The following is an 18,721-nucleotide window of genomic DNA, read 5'->3' as shown; positions in this document are numbered from 1 at the left end:
AATCGCCAAGTTTAACTCGTGCGTAGACTTTCCTCAGTTCGAGGATATACATTATGACGTGCACATTACGTATCAGTTATATCACACCGGGATGCTAATTTTTCACCAATTGAATGTTTTGCAAACAACAGAGTTAAATGTCGTTTTGCTTCCTGAGATTATTGCGCTATTTAAATAGTCTGCAATTTTTAGCACTTCTCAGAGAAATGTTGCGTTGATTTGATCCACCCAGTCATACTTCTTATTATGATATTGTTTGTGTGTATGACAATCGGAATTTGCATAGGGCTAGCTTGGTAACCGGCATTTGAACAATGAGGAATCATCGCCGGCTGTAAGTCGTGCAAAGACATTTCTCAGTCTAAGGATAAAGATTATTATACCGTTACATTTGCAACTTTAATATATACACGCTTAATCAGAGTTCAATTGTGAAATTATAAACGTGTTTCTGTAAACTAAAAATTGGACATCAAACAACACCACAAGACAAAGCATTCCAAGTGCATAGTAGCCATAGTTAATAACCTAAACAAGGGGTTCTACCAGACGTCTATAGCTATTGCATGCAGCCGGAACTTGGACAACCGTCACCAGTGAAAGAAACATCACATCAAGAATCGCATTGATGCCGAGCTGTTCTTAATCATCGTTGAATTGTGATAATATGTGTTATAATACATGTGTTTCCTGGTTTGTTTTGATATCGCTTTTGCTCATAAATTATGGCCAACATATAAAAAACTATGTCTTATCTTCTCGTTTTTGGTTGACATTACCTTAACACGATATTGAATGAAATCCAAGACCGATTTTGTTTCTCTTCTGGCCAGAACCCTGAAGTAACAAAAAGATTACCGATCCCTGGTACAGATAGGGATGCAAATTTTATAATAACTAATCCTAAGAGAACCGAATCTCAAAAGATTCGAATCTAATTTTCGTGTAGGCCTACTTCCGAATCTTTGGAACCGGTTTTATTTAATAATTTAAAGTGTTCATTGGAACATGTTGGGTTGTTGTCATTTACTGTTTCACATTCCGACACTATGCGGTGGGTACGTTAATTGTCATGAATTAAACCGAGTGTTATGTCAATTCGACAATTGCTAACTTGCTTGAACCATAATAATTGTCAGCCTATTTCAAAGGCAAAACCAAAGCACTGCGGGTGCTTATGTTTTAACTTTTATGCTGTTCTAGAATAGGATTCGAAATTTTGGATCCGGAATAAACCATTGTAGATTATTTTAGAATAATCCATTATTCTGGATTGTAGTTTACATCCCTAGGTACAAGATAGTGCAGGGGTGTCAAACTCAATCGCACCAGGGGCCAAAACTCAAAACTTATTTAACGCCGCGGGCCGTAAGGATAAAACTTGATTGAACGTTTCGTGACACGAGTATATGAATTGGAACAGTCAGCGAAACAGCACCAAATTTTTGTTTTTTTTTGACGGTTTTGGCTGGGAATAAATCGATTTATTCTATCGCATGATGAGGCAACTGTCGTGCTGCTGTATTGTGCGATTTGTTATAATCTTGTTTCTTGCTTGAAAAAAGTAAGTTATACTGCACAATGATCTCGCGGGCCGGAAATAGTTCAATGTATAAAATAGCATTGCGGGCCAAGTTTTATTGTAAAGCGGGCCGGATGTGGCCCGCGGGCCGGGAGTTTGACACCTATGAGATAGTGGATACAGATAAATGTTTGTTGCGTTTGTAATGGGGACTTCCCTAAATCGATGCTAATCAAAAAATAATGACGCTTGAAACTGGTAAAATCACTGTTGTAGACTGTAGAGCATGCTTGGATGGCAATCGTTTAATTCTAACAAACCTACAAAAAAACAACAAAAAAGCACTGAAATAATATTCAGAAGAACATGGAAGTGATTACCAGGTTAATTTAATAACGGCATTTGTCGCTATCCATAAGATGTAGGCTACTGAAAGCTTTAATAACAATAGTTTAGCTTTGCAGATGGAACTTTGAACAGCAGTCATTGACTGTGAACTTTGCTGTCTTATGTAGACGCATGCATCAAATATATTACGTCAACATACAAGTTCACGTCTGTTCATTTTCAGGAAAAGGTCTCGTCTCTCCACCGTCCTCGGCTAAATCTTCGTATTTCCACTTCCTGAAACACCTGCATTCAACGCCACATTTATTACTGCCACATTTCCTACATGAGTAGAAACAACCTGGGCAATTTTCACGCAAGCAATCACACAAATCCCGGCCATCAGCGGTTAGTTTTCCTGAGGCATCATAAAGCGTTCTTTTTTGCACTTTGAGTGTTGATGCTCGTTGCCTTGGAGTGCGCAAATTCATTTTTGGTTGCGAACTTTGTTCACTCACCTGCTTTCTCGAAGGAGTTCTTGTTGGTAAAGCAGAATTTGAATTTTCCAATCTCTTGTTAATGACTTGTTTCTTTACCGGAACAGACTTTTTCCTTGGTGACATGTCTGATTTTCTGCTGATTCGATCGCAATCTATATCCTATAGTTGCTTATGACTGCGGTTTAGTTGTTCAGTAGCGTTTTGTTTTCAAAAGCTAGACTCTTTCTATGCGTTTGCTGAATACAGTTCACCTGTTCAAAATAAACCCCAATCTGCTGATTGATAGATGAATAGGCTAAATAAAACAAAGGCGGTTTAATCTGTACGCGAAGGCCCTATGCTGCATGGCCCTGAAGCTAACAGACGCCGGCAGAAACGCATGAATCAAAAGATCGTGGGAGTAGTCAAAAGATAAGTAAGCTGTGAGTTTGCCTCCCTCTTCCTAAAAAGCTTAGCAGTGAATTGGCGAATGCATTTCAGTAGGCCTAATACTAAAAATGCGTATCTATAGCTTAAGCAGGAATTTAACTTTTCGGTGTTAAGTTTAGGTTGCAAACATATAAATTGAAAATTATTTTAGGCCTAGGCCTATACATGCTAATTAGTTTACTTCGGTGCGGTACCAAGCTTGTTCCGGGCTTTGTGACGTAAAAATGTCTTATGACTCAGTGCAAGTTTTCTGATCACAAACTCAGTATTCCCAGGTAAGTTTGTACATATTATTTTCTTGTTTGTAAGTTAAGTTGGTAACCTTGTAAGTTTTCCCTGAGACCGAGGGCAATCTCTGAAGTTTTCGATCAGAAAACTTACCCTGATTCGTGTCAAACCTCTACGTCATAATGCTTGGAACAAATTTGGTATGACTCTGGCAATCACACTAAGATTTCTATTAGTTTTGGTTTTATCTTTTGTTTAAGGTACGATTTAGGAAAAATTTATCTCCTCTGCAAGAATAAAAAAGGTACCGGCTATATTTAAATTAATAACGTAAACTACATTAAAATATTTGTACATGGAAAACCGTTACGACAAAATGGTAATCAGTGATGAAAGCAAACTATTAAGCTATTACAAGAAGACCAACCAAGGAAAGTTAATATTTTGAAAATTCTAATTTTTTTCTTTCTTCATTGACCGATTTGTTTTTTGAACATTTGAAAATTAAACATGTCTTTTGAAACAAGATTGCCATTTATGCACGTTGCACATGAACGATAGCTTGTAGGCTATAATCTGAATATGACGCTGCAGTTACGCACGCTAATTGTGACAACGGTTTTCTACTCGTTCCAAGCCTTAGTTTATTATGAAAATATAATATAAGCTACAGCAATTATTTTTAACAAAACTATATCAAGCCTAAGCAATGCTGGCTACGTTTTACTGCTAAATGTCTAAATGTCAGTAGCCTAATTGCCATAGGCAATGACGATTATGTGTAAAATATGTCATCTTTTCACAACACATGTTATTTATCATAAACAAAACTTCTAATCATATGAAAACACCTAAATCAAATAATGAGGAAGCTTTGTCCATCAAACTAGACTCCGTTGACTTGAGGCTGAAAATCCCTACTCTATTGCGGTAGTGGAAATGTTTTTAGGCCACTGCGATGACGCGAAGTATTGGTGTGGATAGGTCACATGTAAGTTTATTTCGTGGCGTTTCCTCCAAGAACATCTCGTTGATAATAAGCTTCAATCGCGTACAAACCGGCGGTGACAAATCCGAAAAATACAGAAGACAAGCGGGTTCCGCAGGGGTGGCTGTCGAAAGCAACGCACTTCAGATAACAGGTCAGTACAACGGCGGCAAGAAGATAATTCAGGAAGGAGAAAGTGGACCATATGAAATCGGTCACATCGGTATGCTGAAACTTTGTAGGGAGAGGTGTTGAGCGGAATATGAGGATAACTACGCTTCCTCCCCAACTTAAGATGTATGAGACTAAAACACAGATTCGTGCGGAATTGCATCCGTCTGGATGGTAACACCGGTAATCGGACGCATCCAGCAACGCGAAGGACAAGCAGCCCGATACACAGACGCCAACTTTTAGCAAGCCCATTTTCCCCCATAGAAAATCTAAAAAATAGCCAAGTTTAATAGGTTGTTGAAGGTTGTTGTAACTTTGCTTGGTTTTAGTAATGCACTTTGTATGACAAAATTAGCCAAAAGGCCTACCTGTTCCAAGAACGCGCGCGTCCAGCGACGTAAATACAACTTCAAATCCTGACTAGTTGCTTATACGTAAAATAAAAAGCAATCAAAAAGAATATACTGCAAAGAAAATATACCTAAACTTTTTGGAGCCTTTCCTTTTAAAAGATAAACTTCGCCAGCATAAACTGCTGTGTAAACAAAGCCAACCAATCCAGCAGCTATACGCTCTTCAAGGTGCTTTCCCCAGTAGCGCGTCATCGCCAGAACTGCGCTGGCGATCAAGCACATGAAGAATAAACCAACCGAAAGACATGCATTCGCGGCCTGCAGCATAAAATTTAAAATGAAATGGATTTAAATTTCAGAATCATCCTTCTAATCAGCTAGACTGCTTCATAGGCCTAATTGGGCTAACTTCATTTCATAGCTTTCGAACTATGTTTTCTGATAAATACACGAAGCAAATGTTTACCTCATACGAAATAGCTTTTGGCAACTTCTCCTCTAGGTTAGTAATGAAGAAAATATAAGATAAGGTAGACAGGACCCAACACAAGATGTAAACGGCCAAAACAACGATCACTCTACTGTAACCGCTCTCAATAACCAGGGCAAACGTGATGCAGCCTAACATAACAGCTGCGGCCTTGACAATGCCTTCTTTGCTGGTTAAGTAAGCTACTCCGGTAGTTGCCATTATGTTGCCAAGTAGCCTATAAAAATAGAGAAACTGCAAACACAAACGCACCAGATTTTAATTTTGGCATAAAATCTAAAACAGTCCAACCCGAAATTGTGCCTTGCGTCCTGCGCATTAGGCCTACATGCAAATATCTTAGTAGCCTACATTTTGTGTTTGATGTAAACTATAACTAAAATATATACTTTTATACAGGGGATTGCGCTTTGAACCTGTCACGTGTTAATTTCTGTCGATTAGCCTAGTTCTATTCTAACAACACCCAATTATTAGGTTTAACTTTGAACCTTCGCAAAACAACGATACTGGGCTTATAACGGGCTACTTCAGTTTCGTTTGGAAACATTAGATAAAGACAATTTAATTCCACTGGGCAAATACTCCCACTTTTGCTGGTGGATTTCTTGAATAAGAGAGCTTGGTGTCAAGTGTTTAGAGTGTTTCTGACGCGCATGTTAAGCTGTTTCACAAGTGGGTTTTGCGAATAGGTTTAATAAAGTTTTTAACCTTTTTTTTATTTCCATCGAAATTTCTGTTAAAACTATGCTTATTTAGATTAATTATATAAATGAACCTTGGTTTTCGAAAAATATTGAAAATAAGATTGATTAAAACGTTGTTAATGAAATATGTTTGAAAGTTGCTTGGATATTTCGTATAAAGTAACGTAACACCAACTATATTTTTTGTCAAACTATGATAACAGTTTAATCTTTTACGTGATTTAGTTTTTTGTACATATTCTTACATACAAACAAAACATATATAGATCTGCGCACATAAACGTTCTATTGTGCGTTCGGTCATTTTTTGTTTGAGATGTCGCAATGACATGAACTTTTGTCATGACGGACATGAAGCTATAAACGTCAGGTTGAAGCATAACGTGATATGATAATTCACAGGATAAAGTAATCATGGACTGCATTTCTTCTTCTTCTCGAGATGACAAACTAAGTGCTTCACTTTCAAGCTAATTTTTAACGCATGAATGACACCGCTCGAAATTTTTAACGCATCCAAGCTTCAAACGCCACAAAGTTATAAAGCACAAACATGATTTGACATATTTTGGTGTGCATTGTTGCGTTCAAAATTTGCTACGCTCATCGTGTCACCAAGCATGGCAAAGCGTCTGAACAAGGTTTGTTGCTATCACAACATACTTGTTGTTAGGGCAAAAAACTGGAAAAGGTTGTTGAGCAGCGTAAGATTTTTGCTTGAAACTGCAACGTTACAGCCTATACTTGCTTTGTCTGTACAGTAGCTACAAAGCCTACAAAGGATAGAAGATTCAAATATGGGTCAATTGCCAATTGATACAGAGACGTGGGGACCTAATACCGTTACTCAACCTTATCATCAAGCTAACGCCATTGACAAGCCAGTTCAGTTGCATTCTCGCTATGTGACTGCACCAAACAAATTTTACAAGGTAGTAAATATTAACTTATTGCAATAACTGGTGGTTGTGCATTTTGCTTGTTATATTTTTTTTCTTGTGGCAAAATTAACTACATACAGCCCAGTATAATGAAATTCTAATCTAAACCATGTATATTACCGTCTTTGTGAATTATTAGTAGCCTATACATTAGATAGAAAGTTCTAATGAAGTTTGTTTGCCACAGACGACTGCTGTTAGATCCCATGGAAGCTTTCGCCGTAGTTGCGTCAGTTTCTTCGTCGGTCTCGTCGTTGCCAGCCTTGTGGCAATCTCTATCTACTTTGGAAAACTGGCCATCCACCAAACAGACGAAGTTCAAAGACTAAAGTCGGAGTGTCTCAAACTGGGCCAGGCACGTAAATGTCTAACGGTCAATATTAGTGAATTGTCTGTGGCTAAATTGGCATGACAGCAGGATAGTTATAGGATCATCATTGTCGTTTATGATAACATCCGTAAAATTGACAACTTGAATTGAAAGTACGCAAAACTTCTGGTTTATTCTGAACGTGGCGCAAAACAAAATGATGTTGGTTTATTTCTTTAGAATCTTGACTTTGTTATTGAGATATCTCTTCAATATGCAACAAGCATAACTGGTCCAAACATCATGGAGGGTGAACTTGAAGAAACAATAGTAAAGATTTTCTTTTTTTTATAAAATATGCCGTCTAGGAGTAGGAAAAATTATAACCGCTTCTAGTGTGTATTAACCTCAATGTAAAATTGACGCCATTTCGCCACTAAGTTTAAATTTCCGACTATTTTGACTTATAGATAACCGAAAATAAATGGCGAAAACTGATTGGACGGTTTGACATGTGCTTTGATGAAGATACAAAGACCAATGACATGTCCCGTTACAACTCCACGAATTCTGAAAATGTCGACCTAAACTGCATGAAACGAAAACTGGCCGACATGATGGCACTGTTGATGTTCCGTGAAAACAAAACCCTACACAGTACAGATTCTTTGTAAAGCTTGATGTATTTTCAACGTGTTAAATATTTTCTTGTAATGTGCTGGGTAGGCTGCCGAACTAATTGTGTAAATTAGATGATGGAATAACTTGGAAAATGCTTTACACTGCAAATAATGTAGTATCTCTGTAACTGACAAAGGTTTTTAATGAATGACGATTGCACGCACCGGCGCCAATTGTCAATTGGCAATATTCTCATTTGCCTAGAGTTAAATGAATATCAATCATCTATAGTTGTGATTACGGAATATAAGTGAGATATTTCAATAGTATTATGAACCCCGTTATAGTCGGCTTTGGTGAACTAAAATCATAGGTTGAAACAATCTTCTACAAATGCACAGTCTTTTACAAGTATTATCTTCTTTCGCTTATACTATTTAGATTGCATTTGTATGAAATATGAATTCTGTTACAGCCATCAGATGACGGTAATACTGCGAAGGCTTAAGACTTACGAACCTGTTCTTGTCATGTGAAATGTTTTTCTTCAACATTTTCCTCGTAAATGTTCAATATATATTAATAACTGTCGCTCATCTCTGGATCAATGCCGTTTAATAACTTGTACAGTATTATAAAAATGCTTTGAGGATACGGAAAAACAAGAGTTTAACATTTAGGCCTACACCGAATAGAACCGCGCAATGCCTGTTTGTAAAACAAACATTACACTTTTGCGGTGGTAAATTGCTGTCAAAATCGTTACGCTTCAGTAACAACGAATCGTATGATCGAACATCGACTACTGTAAAAGTCTTTATAGCAGTGATTAGTCTATGGCTATGGTTCGAGGCAAGACCAGATTGGTATAGTGGTCATTCATGTAGTAGGAATGTCACTATATCAGTCATAAAACTTGTCGCGTTTAGATCATTGTGTAGATGCAAAGCTGTCAGGTAAAAATTCCCTGGTCATTGCGAAGCGCATACACAGCTCAGGTTCGCATTGACATGCACTGTGTGTGTGGCTAATTAGCTTACTATAGCAAAGAAATCTGAAGCTTTTACGCGTAAACTAACCGGAAACTGAAGGCTGCGCTGGCAACAGTAACCACCACCAGTACGTGCTTTGAGCAAAACATTCGCAGTGAAAAGCAATAGTAGAGTAAGCCGATGTTGGGCGAATTACGATAATTGCTGACTCGTTTTTTAACGATAGCGAAGAACTTGAAAGCCGGATATTACAAACTAAGTCAGTTACAGTAGGCTATATTCAGAGTGATAAAACATCTTTAACATGAAACTGTTTGTATTGCTTACTCCGTAACACAATTAATTGCCAGTAGAACGTTTTGCTTACTATGATTAGAGCCTTTTCCTGTACCTTTTTTGCAATGTGCAATGATGTTACATTCAGAAGAGTTGGTGTGCCAGACTTGCCAGCGGTTGGTGAATTTTTACTTCAACACTTTCACCCGGACGAACCCATGTTTAATATGCTGGAAATGTCACTGGATGACATCATTGTCTCTGACCATTTTACGTTAAAGGCAAGCCTTGCAATCCATTTTTCCTTTGCGGTCGAACACGTATGGTTTTATTAATTAGTGTATAACAACCATTATTCATATTCCACGTTGTACTATATGTATTTAAGTAACATCTTCTGCAACCAAGGATGAACTTGGACATGATGCAGCAATAGGCGCATTTTGTGGAGGAGAACTTTGCGGCGTTGTTATCTGCGTAGTTGGTAAACAAGACTACGAGGGAACAGTTTTAAATCCGCACAATCATCCCAAGAGCTTGATTGAAGGAAGAGTAAGCAATTATTTTAAACAGATTAGTCAAACTGTCCTTTTACAAATGTCTCAATGCATTAACGAAGAGCAAGTGCTGCAACAAGTTGACCTGAACCCAGCTATGTCCAACCAGAACGCTTAACAGGACCAAAAAGTGACCTCACTTGTTAATGACGGCTGCGCGTTTATTATTAACTTACGACTTAGTTTAAAACAAAGTGGCCTATCAGCAAAAATCAGTTCTTAGATTGTGCAATAATTGAGCAGGAAGCATATTAGCACAAGGTTGTAGGATAAAATCGATTTGTTTCGGTCAATTTCTGGAGACAAGTGTGTTTTCGACAACTGTTTTCTGCTTATCATGTGATAGAGTATACAACGTAGTGGTGTAGTTGTCTTTACTTTGCGAGTGTGTGTACATAACTGGGCCGTATGTGGTCCGCAGGTTGGATATAACTGCCTAAAAATAGCAAAGAGTTGTCAGTTAGTGTACCGAAGGAAAAATGTTTCGCTGTTAAGTGGTTACCCAACCGACACAAAGCGTCATTTGGACGTTGTAAAGACGTTCGCGAGGTCAAACCATCATCAGTCTAACGGAGCATATACCAGCTGGGTAACCAGCAATTATATTGTATTGTGAAAAATGTGCTGTGAAAAACACAATTCAGTCTAATTGTGACATAGGTAGGCTAAATGCTCCACATCCGTCATATAAATAGTGGCAAATTTTCCATACATTTTGGGCATGAACTGCTTTATCACTAAATGTTATTAAACAGTAGGGTATACTTTCTGACAATTAATACTTTGATAAAATGTTAGCTTGTCTTAGTAGTTCTTTCTTCACTTCTTTGCTTAATGTGGGTCACCATGCACAATATTAGTTTGTTTAATGTGTTCGGTTCAACGTTAGACAATTTTTAACTAAAATGGTCGAATATTTGTGATTTATGCAGTTCTATGAGGAGATGTTGAAAATAGCAGCTGATCATTTAGAATCGGAGGATAACCTTATAATCGAGTATTTGGCGGTACACCCTGATCACAGAAGAAGGGAAATCGCAAAAAAACTAACAAAAAAGTAACAAAAAAATGTTAACCTATGATTTTGATTTTCTGAACTTCATAGATTCAAAGGTTGTGACATAAGCTGTGTAAATAGTAGAGATTATCTTCTTTCTTTTGTGTTAGGTGTGAACTGCTTGCAAAAGAATACAACTGTAAACACGTTGTTTGCATCGCAACATCCGTTTACACTCAAAATATTCTCCGTAATTTAGAATATTCCGTGGCAAGAACCGTGCTTCATTCGGACTACGTGGATCCTAAAACCAAAGAAAAACCATTTAAAGCATTTCTACCGCACTTAGACACCAGAATTATGTACAAATACACAGTTCCTTTACTTCAATAAATCATGCAGCAACGTTTGGAACGTTTTTCGTGTTTGTTGTTACAACACAAGTTGTAAAGATCTTGGTTTATACACTCTTTGAGTAAAACTTTTATATTCTAGTCAATGTTGCTTGATTTTGGCAAATATATTTTGTACTTAACTCAGAAGTTCATATATATTTTAAACTTCTCTGCCAACTATCAGCTCGCTCTGTTCCTTTTTATCGCGAATAAAGTATCAAAGTGTGACGTCGTACGAAGGCTGGTGTTGTTCTTGACCAAGCCTGTCGCCAGTATTTCTTGATAGAGATAGATAGGTAGACCAAAACGGTCTCTCAAATTACTTCAACGGTTTCCCATAAATTATTCTTTTGCAACTACAACAAAAAATTAGCAGTTTGTTTATAAAAGTTTCGATCTTTAAACATTTCTTGGCGGTTGCCAAGAAATGTTGCCTGTAGCTACTGTGTATGTCAACTAATGTTAGTTCAGATCGTGCCACTTCTTAACGAAGGCCCAACGTCCGTGATACAGCTCTAATTTGACATTATTTAACTTTTGAATTACGCAAGTTGTAAGTCTGATGTCTGCTGCTTGTACGAGTTGACTTTATAACCTGCAAGCGAAACTTTTTGCCCTGTTCACATGTGACGTCATGTAAAATTGCCAATGAGAGAAATAAATGAATAAATGAGTGTACGTGTAAACTTGTTACTTTAAGAACGTCTTTAAAAAAAATGTCATGATGAAAAAGGCTGAATTACCCTTTCTGTTGGCGCCGCCGCTATAATGGTACAAAACTGACCGATTTTGATTACAATAGAGTATCTTTTAATTGGAGTTTGCACAATTGAAAAAAAACACTACTTTTTAGCGAGCTCCTGTTTTCACAAACTATTTTTGATGAGAGGATGCAATTAGGTTTTGGTGAAAAAAGAGGAAGAACGAGTAAATCACCACTAAATTTAATCTGATTTAATCTATTCCACCTGCTATCAAGTAAATTTTTGAATTTAGCATTTAGGGAATTTCCCATCTTCAAAAACAGTCCTAAACTGAAAACCGATAGTTCATGCAGTAGTTGCATAGCCTAGTATATATTTTAGTATATTATGACGAAACCTGACAGTAGTACGTATTTCAGTATTTAGTTGTTTAAGCACCAATTTATAACCAATACATAAAGTAATTGTTTGCAAGCCATTGTTCACAAATTTATTGTCGAAAATTGCCACATTTTACAATCTAGACAGTAGTGACTGTCACAAAAACAAAATAATTGCAGAAGTGATGTAACTTTTGTACACAACAACTGTCACGAAAACCTAGACCTAACTATCAACCAAATGATTTTATTATGCTCAGGCTTGATGTGAACATGCTCTGTTTATTGTCGACACCACCAATCTACATAAAGGCCAAGGTCTCATGAATCTAATTAAGCAAGTTTTAGTGGCAAAGTTTTGACCCAACTTAAAGCTTTGTACATAGGCTGCTCAGGCCTCAACATGACACAAGTTTGGAAGACTGAGTGGACAAAAGTTAAAGGTATGGGTTAACTGCTGTGCCTCGCTTACGATAAAAAGAGGTTAATACAATGATTTTAAGGCGTACACTCCATTTTTTGATTCTCTTCTTCAAAATGTAAATAAGAAATAAAAGTTATAAAGTTAATCAGCATTGCTTTTAAAAGTAGATAAATTTTGATTTATACATATGCTTTTATAATTCAATAAACTAGCATGTACAAAAAGCTGATATGCCAAACTACATTTTTGTGGTATGTTGTTTCCTGTGGACGAGGTACCTAAAAAATTAAAAAAAATTACTTGTAATAAACTTTTGACCAATAAGTTGTTTTTGAAGCAAAGTGGCATGAGATAATATATGCATTGTATTTTAAGGACATGCATGGATAAAACATGAGTGCCATGATAATATGAAGATATGTTACAACTGCATCGTTCAGTGTTTTAGCGAAGATGGCCCAGTATTGTCAAATTTTCCCTGGTGTTGGTATAGCAATCAGATTTTTATTTGCTTGAAAGAAGGTATTATATGTGATTGAACAGTTCTATTGGACATGGTATATATAAGTGAGTCACATTAGCCATGTTCATTACGAGATAGCGTCAAAGCAATTAACGTTTCAATCACATGGAAATGGTTTCTGTGCATGTTGCTCTTGTAATTAGAACTACACCAAGTTATCCAGTGTACTTCAGGACTTGTTGGTGGTTCATATATATAAACTGTATTGTTTTCATTCTGTTATACATGCATTTAGTGGGCAAGTTTTTTTAGTACTGCAAGCTTTGGAGGTTTCTTGGAATCAGTGTAAACCGGGTTGTGAAAAATCCATAGATGATGTTTTAGATACGTGTAAACAATTCAAGAGGTCTTTGGAAAACCTGAAACCTAAAAATCAACAAATATGCATTGGTAAATTTTCATTTAAATCTGTTTATAGATGAATGTTTATTCAATTTGCAATGTATACAGTTTTCCCTGTAACAGTTGGATAATTTTTATGCATGCAGATCTAGAAAAACAATGTTTTAGGTTGATTAATCTACTTGTTGTCATATCATTAACAAAGAAAGATGTTGAACTTCATTTGGGCAAGATAACCGAGTTAGTTAATCTATGGAGTGATGTGGTGAGTTTGGCCTACTATGCTTAGCATTATATGACATTATTCATCGTTACACATGTAACCTGCTGTAACAATTCTACCTCAGGGTCACATGCCTTCAGTTCTCATGAAAATATTGATATGCAAGCAGCAAAAAATGACAGATCATTCTTTTCTTGAGAAAGAATGTGTCTCCAATCCTTTTCTGACATATGTGATGGCTTACACCACTTTTAAAGAAGATCAGTTCCAGGAGGCTCTTTTATTGTGTACCAAGTTTTTTGATTCAAACCATGACATACCTAACAACATTAACATTCCACTTTTGTATAATATCATGGCGTGCTGCCATACGGTTTTGAAAAAGCCCTTAAGCGCAATAATGTATTGGAGAAAGGCAGTTCTTTGTAAAGATGGTGCACACTTGCTGCCTATCATCTTCAATCTTTATCAATCATATGTCCAATGTGACATGAAAAAAGCTGCCATTAAAATATTAGCAACTTTATCCTCTGCTGCTAAAATATCAATGAACAAAGAGGCTCCTGCATCTACTTTAATGATTACGCTGAATTCCATGGACAACACTAAACAACCAAGACTGAAACTTATACATTTTAATGGATGTCCGGAAGTGATTGACTTAAATAAAGCAAAATATCTGGTATCAGCTGGTCTGGCTAGTAGTGCATGTTATGGAAATTCGATTATACAATACTCAGAACTTATCGACAACTTAAAGAGAAGACACAACTCTTCTTCTACTTTATTTACCTCAAATTATCACTTAGCAATCCACATACCAAAGATGGTTCAGTTAATTGCTGAACTTTGCTGTTTGTTCTTAACAGAGGGAAAATTTGAAAATGTTTTAGAGGTTGAATGTCCAGACTTACTTTACTGCACAAACTATTTTAAAAGCAAGCAAGCAAATGTTTTACCCAGTGCATTGAAAAATGGGAAGTTTAATTCCTCTGAAGATGACTCTATCAACTTGTACAATGAAGCTGCAATGCAGTTTTATCATTGTTTAAGTATTATGTTGTGTAAAATCTCAGTGCATATCGGCCAAGACTACAGCAAGGCAAAGAATGAGATTAGGAAATGCTTACAAGTTATGGACACAGTTCCACCATGCAGCCAATGTTGCGATGACCAAAAAGATGGCTTGGCTTATTATGCTCTTGCAAGAAAATTATCTGTTATAAAATCAAGATTATACTTCAATGATGCCCTAGTTTTGTCAAAGCTGGCCAATTACAAGGTGATGAGTTGATTATGATTTAAAATTTATACATGATTTTAGTAATATAACTTCAGTGCATATGTTTGCAGGAAAATGAACTGCTGAAATCTTTGCAAGCGGCCCTTCAGTATGATTCACGTGACATAAACATGCGCTGGAATGCGGTGATGCTTTTATGGAAAATTGGACAAAAGCAGGAAAGCATAAAAACCTGGTGCAAGACAAGAAGTATTGATTACAGAAAGCCTATAAACGAGGTATGTTAACTATATAACAGGTTTCAACCGTGGGTTATGCAGATTCTACTAGCGAAGTCCATTCTATAAAATATATATGTAAGTAAGGTATTGGAAATAAACATTTTTCATGTGTAAAACTGCCTTACTACCTAATACTCATCTATAAATCTTTTGAAATGTATTGTTTTTTTCAGCTTCAGTGTATTTACCAAGAGAAACTTTCCATACTGGCCAAATGTACTACAATTGCACGAAAGGATTTATTACAAAAAGATATTTCTATTTTGCAAGAATTGTTTTCAATACTAAATTAAAATTTACATGCATAATGTGTACAATAACACTTACTTAGTTGTATCCTAGCGAGCACATACAGTTAGTTAAAAATAATAAATCAGCAGAGCACGTCTTTAGAGCAGTACAGTTTAACAGAGAAACTGATGGTATTGCATTTTTGCATTATAAAATCAATGTCAGTTGCTTTGCTAATTCACTTAAGTGCTGACAACCACTGTGCATATAGAAATAACTAGTTTACATTCACTTGACACAGAAACCAAAAGCCAGCTAATATTTATCGCAGTTTATAAACTGCTGGGTAAAATAAAATAGTGACAGCAAATTAGATATATCAAAAATTTTTCTGTGACTGTTTCACATTGCTTCCAGCGACAGCCAGCACCTCATCGGCTTTGGGCTGATTACTTAACACTTCACTAAATTCGGACAACGATGATTTTCCATGTTGTGATAAGAATAAATGCTCATCTGATGTAAGCTGGAAAATTGAAAGTGACATGGTGATATCACAGTCGAAAAAATTATAACTTACAAATAATTGTCACTGTTAAGGAATGTTATACGAAACTTATCATAATGTGAAGTGCAGCAAAAAAACATACTTCTTCGCCCAGCTTTTTCACTGCGGTTAGAATTTCCAGCTTTTGTTGTATGTAAGAATCTTTCGGAAGTTTTCCCACTTTGCAATCCCTTTCAATTGATGACAATCTTGTACGCAGCTGGCCAGGCTCTTTCTTTGCAAACAATCGTATCACTTCAGGTGTCTTGAATGCTTCAGATATGGCAGCTTGAATGGCCTACTTGCAAATTTTAAGTATTTTATATCTTATACTGTATACAAATAGCTTTAGGTTAAAGTTTCCTTTCAGAAATGGGAAAAATACGAAAACAGTAAACATGCATAAAAATAAGTGCGCTTTAAGCACTTACTTAACAGTCTAAATATCTGAACCAGTACAAAGTTTTAGTAAACATTACATGTTCTCTACCAGCTGCATTGCATTGACTTCATTAACCAGGGAAATATCTCCCTTGACCATCTTTTCAAGAGCTTCTTGAACTTCTTTTAACTGCTCCATTGTTTCATTTTTCATTTCTTCATACTCATCTTCTAGATCTTCTCTTGAAGTATAAAATTTTACTTTAAGAAAGGGCTTCTCAAACTTATTAGTTCTGCGACCCAATTTTAGAAAAGAAATCTTTATGCAACCCCTTAATGGGCAGCCTACACATCAATAATATTAAAACATAAACGTCTAATTACAAATCTCAAGTGGTATTTTTGTCTCTGGCAAAATCATGCAAACACACACAATACACCAAAGTACAGTAACTGTAGTAGCCTACAGTAATAAAAAAACCACCTAATGAAAAGAGTAAAATGAATAAAAAATTAACAAAAAACAATTCAATTTATAAAAATTAAGTAAGTCACCACCTAGTACTTGGTGTCAGCTGAGATCCTATTGTTTTCTACATTATCAACTTTGGCCAAGTTGTTTTCGTCTATTTGTTTAAAATGCCACCATTTTTACAAGTAGTGAGCCGAATAATTTGCCTAAGTTAGTCAGACATGTAAAAATTTAGCCAGCCAGAATACATAGCTAACTTTAAATCTTCCACGATTACTGTACAGTTGTTTTGCCTCACTATCTACAATCGTTAAGTATGTGCCATAACACCATTGGGCATAACGTGTGATAATGGAAGTGTGATTATGGAAGCATTATTTTGTCATATTACTTTGTGTTTATCAGGGCGATGCAAAACAACAAAAAATCGATTTAGTTCTGGACACTATGGCATCTTGAGAGTTCTTGTTTTTCATTTCTCAAATGCTCAGCTTCCACACTGAAATGGATGAGCTCTCAAGTTTGTGTAGTCTGCATATTATGTGTTGTTTGCTTAAGTCGCCAGTTTGCCACGATTTCTATATTTGTGGAGGTGGCCACTTATGCAATTTCTACTTCATAATACTGTAATGGCACAAAATATTCAAGATATACAATATGAGTTTCTTACTTCGATTCTTCTAGGTCTGCAAGCTGATGGACAAGACGATCAATCTGATCCATAAGATTGTTCTGCAATATTTTTGACTCATTTTTACCACGGGATGCCATTTCCAAGCTCCTAACTTGTTTAAATCATTGGTATTGGCTTACACTAGTTGAACAAGACCATATACAGAAGTAAATTATATATGTTTAGGTTGATACTCTAGTAGCACTGTTGGGCTAATCAGGATCTATATTTTTGGACTGAGTGAATTCTTAGAACGATTTAAATTTGTTTTTGATGGTTAATTGCTTTAGCCCTAGTTACCGAGCTTGACCTTGTGCAAGTTTTGTTTTGTGCCTTTTACATGAATTTGGAACTGCTTACCACCGGGATGCATTTCATGCGATATGTACACCAAACATCAGTTTGGTGTACATGTCGCAACGTTTTTTTGCTCCGTGGGACGCCAGGGCCAAACCGAGTTTACGTCGACTGCGTATAGTAATTCACGAGAAATGCACTCTGGCTTAACCAGAACTATGCCTTTTTAGGGCATTTGGCCTACATTGTCCATAGTGAAAGTATGGAACATGCACGTGGGAGACTCGTCAACGTTCACGCCGATTTATGTAGGCTAAAAACCAAAACAGGCAAAGTTGTTTGCTTGAACGCCAATTTGTAATAAATGAACAAAAAATTAAGAATTTGTTCACGCCATTACACCTAAATTTGTGCCTTTTTACGCACGGTTTCTCGTCTTAACCTGCCATATTTTTCAAGCGGGTACATCGGAAGAAGTTTTAGGTATTGCAATTGAAATGTGTTTGTACATAATTACAAGCCCTGCACTCTACTGCTCTATTGTACTGTACGCCCCTTGTGGTCAAAACGAACTGCCGAAGATTTTCGGCTTAACTCTCATAGAATGCACCCTGACTAGCTTATCGCACAAAGCGGAGCGGAAAGTATATAAGTGTGGTACCTCAACGCCGTAACCAGGGAAAAATTTTTTCCGAAGCAAATATTTCAAGTAAGTCAAGGTACCGGTATGTTGTTAAATGTAGTTTATATCGTTGGTTTAACATTAAAAATGTTTTGTGCTAGAATGCCAGAAAATTTACGAAGGCAATTGCTTCATTTGCCTCAATATAGCTCAACCTAGCGACCTTCATTAATTGCTCCTTAAAAAATTGCAATTTTTAGGTACAGTCATGTGCCGACCATTAGGAACACGAAAAGGAGAATCATGCCTCCTTTGGAATGGGAGGAAAATCTTTGCAGTTTAAAATCACTCAAGCGTAAAATTTTCTCTTTCGCTTTCTGAGTGGTGATTGAAAACGTTCCAAAATTTTGATTTACATTGCTGTGCTCGACATTGTCGTCGTCAACAAATCTAATGTATTCGACGTGGGTATAGAGTTGCCTGATCGCATGGCCAATTGGATTACTTTCTTACCGTGCTGTACGCACTTTTTGTTTTTTGGTGCTTTTCATTCCTGGGCGCTTAATTAGGT

General features: G+C 36.5%; 4 protein-coding genes across 7 annotated transcripts; 2 read left to right on the top strand and 2 right to left on the bottom strand.

Moving 5' to 3' along the window:
* Positions 1-3,381: 3,381 nt before the first annotated feature.
* On the bottom strand, positions 3,382-5,241 carry LOC143449666 (myeloid-associated differentiation marker-like protein 2). The gene is made up of 3 exons (XM_076949960.1): positions 4,988-5,241; positions 4,650-4,839; positions 3,382-4,437 (listed from the first exon to the last, which is right to left on the bottom strand). The coding sequence occupies exons 1-3, from the start codon at positions 5,210-5,212 to the stop codon at positions 4,004-4,006; spliced, it is 849 nt and encodes a 282-aa protein (XP_076806075.1). The 5' UTR covers positions 5,213-5,241; the 3' UTR covers positions 3,382-4,003.
* Positions 5,242-6,349: 1,108 nt separating this feature from the next.
* LOC143449479 (uncharacterized) lies at positions 6,350-8,181 on the top strand. Its single transcript, XM_076949694.1, has 4 exons — positions 6,350-6,650; positions 6,847-7,014; positions 7,210-7,299; positions 7,440-8,181. Exons 1-4 carry the CDS (start codon positions 6,516-6,518, stop codon positions 7,641-7,643), a joined length of 597 nt encoding a protein of 198 aa, XP_076805809.1. The 5' UTR covers positions 6,350-6,515; the 3' UTR covers positions 7,644-8,181.
* Positions 8,182-8,437: 256 nt separating this feature from the next.
* On the top strand, positions 8,438-15,235 carry LOC143449424 (uncharacterized). Of its 4 annotated transcripts, none has more exons than XM_076949629.1 (11): positions 8,438-8,841; positions 9,007-9,139; positions 9,267-9,410; positions 10,348-10,472; positions 10,583-12,334; positions 12,691-12,837; positions 13,091-13,228; positions 13,327-13,445; positions 13,528-14,685; positions 14,757-14,924; positions 15,101-15,235. In XM_076949629.1, exons 5-11 carry the CDS (start codon positions 12,295-12,297, stop codon positions 15,218-15,220), a joined length of 1,890 nt encoding a protein of 629 aa, XP_076805744.1. In that variant the 5' UTR covers positions 8,438-8,841; positions 9,007-9,139; positions 9,267-9,410; positions 10,348-10,472; positions 10,583-12,294; the 3' UTR covers positions 15,221-15,235. The 4 variants fall into 4 exon arrangements, with proteins under 4 accessions (XP_076805744.1, XP_076805743.1, XP_076805746.1 ...); XM_076949628.1 differs by lacking the exon at positions 8,438-8,841 and having other exon boundaries at positions 8,848-9,139; positions 10,583-11,917; positions 12,152-12,334; XM_076949631.1 differs by lacking the exon at positions 8,438-8,841 and having other exon boundaries at positions 8,848-9,139; positions 10,672-12,334.
* Positions 15,145-18,023, bottom strand: LOC143449425 (protein LZIC-like). The gene is made up of 4 exons (XM_076949632.1): positions 17,229-18,023; positions 16,196-16,328; positions 15,809-16,003; positions 15,145-15,684 (listed from the first exon to the last, which is right to left on the bottom strand). The coding sequence occupies exons 1-4, from the start codon at positions 17,327-17,329 to the stop codon at positions 15,538-15,540; spliced, it is 576 nt and encodes a 191-aa protein (XP_076805747.1). The 5' UTR covers positions 17,330-18,023; the 3' UTR covers positions 15,145-15,537.
* Between the last annotated feature and the right edge of the window lie 698 nt (positions 18,024-18,721).

This window comes from Clavelina lepadiformis, chromosome 3 (assembly GCF_947623445.1).
Source record: "Clavelina lepadiformis chromosome 3, kaClaLepa1.1, whole genome shotgun sequence".
NCBI lineage: Eukaryota > Metazoa > Chordata > Ascidiacea > Aplousobranchia > Clavelinidae > Clavelina > Clavelina lepadiformis.
The sequence above is the reverse complement of the archived record's forward strand: the minus strand, read 5'-3'. Positions and strand labels throughout refer to the sequence as shown.

Excerpts from the sequence above, each read along its gene's own strand:
- LOC143449425 (XM_076949632.1), bottom strand. The coding sequence starts at position 17,329 with ATGGCATCCCGTGGTAAAAATGAGTCAAAAATATTGCAGAACAATCTT. Across the intron at positions 16,329-17,228 it reads GCAGACCTAGAAGAATCGAA|AGAAGATCTAGAAGATGAGT; the intron begins GTAAGAAACTCA and ends TTATACTTCAAG. Across the intron at positions 15,685-15,808 it reads TGAAAAAGCTGGGCGAAGAA|CTTACATCAGATGAGCATTT; the intron begins GTATGTTTTTTT and ends TCAATTTTCCAG.
- LOC143449424 (XM_076949629.1), top strand. The coding sequence starts at position 12,295 with ATGACACAAGTTTGGAAGACTGAGTGGACAAAAGTTAAAG. Across the intron at positions 12,335-12,690 it reads TGAGTGGACAAAAGTTAAAG|GACATGCATGGATAAAACAT; the intron begins GTATGGGTTAAC and ends TTGTATTTTAAG. Across the intron at positions 13,229-13,326 it reads AAATCAACAAATATGCATTG|ATCTAGAAAAACAATGTTTT; the intron begins GTAAATTTTCAT and ends TTATGCATGCAG.
- LOC143449479 (XM_076949694.1), top strand. The coding sequence starts at position 6,516 with ATGGGTCAATTGCCAATTGATACAGAGACGTGGGGACCTAATACCGTT. Across the intron at positions 7,015-7,209 it reads AGTGTCTCAAACTGGGCCAG|AATCTTGACTTTGTTATTGA; the intron begins GCACGTAAATGT and ends TTATTTCTTTAG. Across the intron at positions 7,300-7,439 it reads GTGAACTTGAAGAAACAATA|ATAACCGAAAATAAATGGCG; the intron begins GTAAAGATTTTC and ends TTTGACTTATAG.
- LOC143449666 (XM_076949960.1), bottom strand. The coding sequence starts at position 5,212 with ATGGCAACTACCGGAGTAGCTTACTTAACCAGCAAAGAAGGCATTGTC. Across the intron at positions 4,840-4,987 it reads CAAAAGCTATTTCGTATGAG|GCCGCGAATGCATGTCTTTC; the intron begins GTAAACATTTGC and ends TTTATGCTGCAG. Across the intron at positions 4,438-4,649 it reads AAAGGCTCCAAAAAGTTTAG|ATTTTCTATGGGGGAAAATG; the intron begins GTATATTTTCTT and ends GCTATTTTTTAG.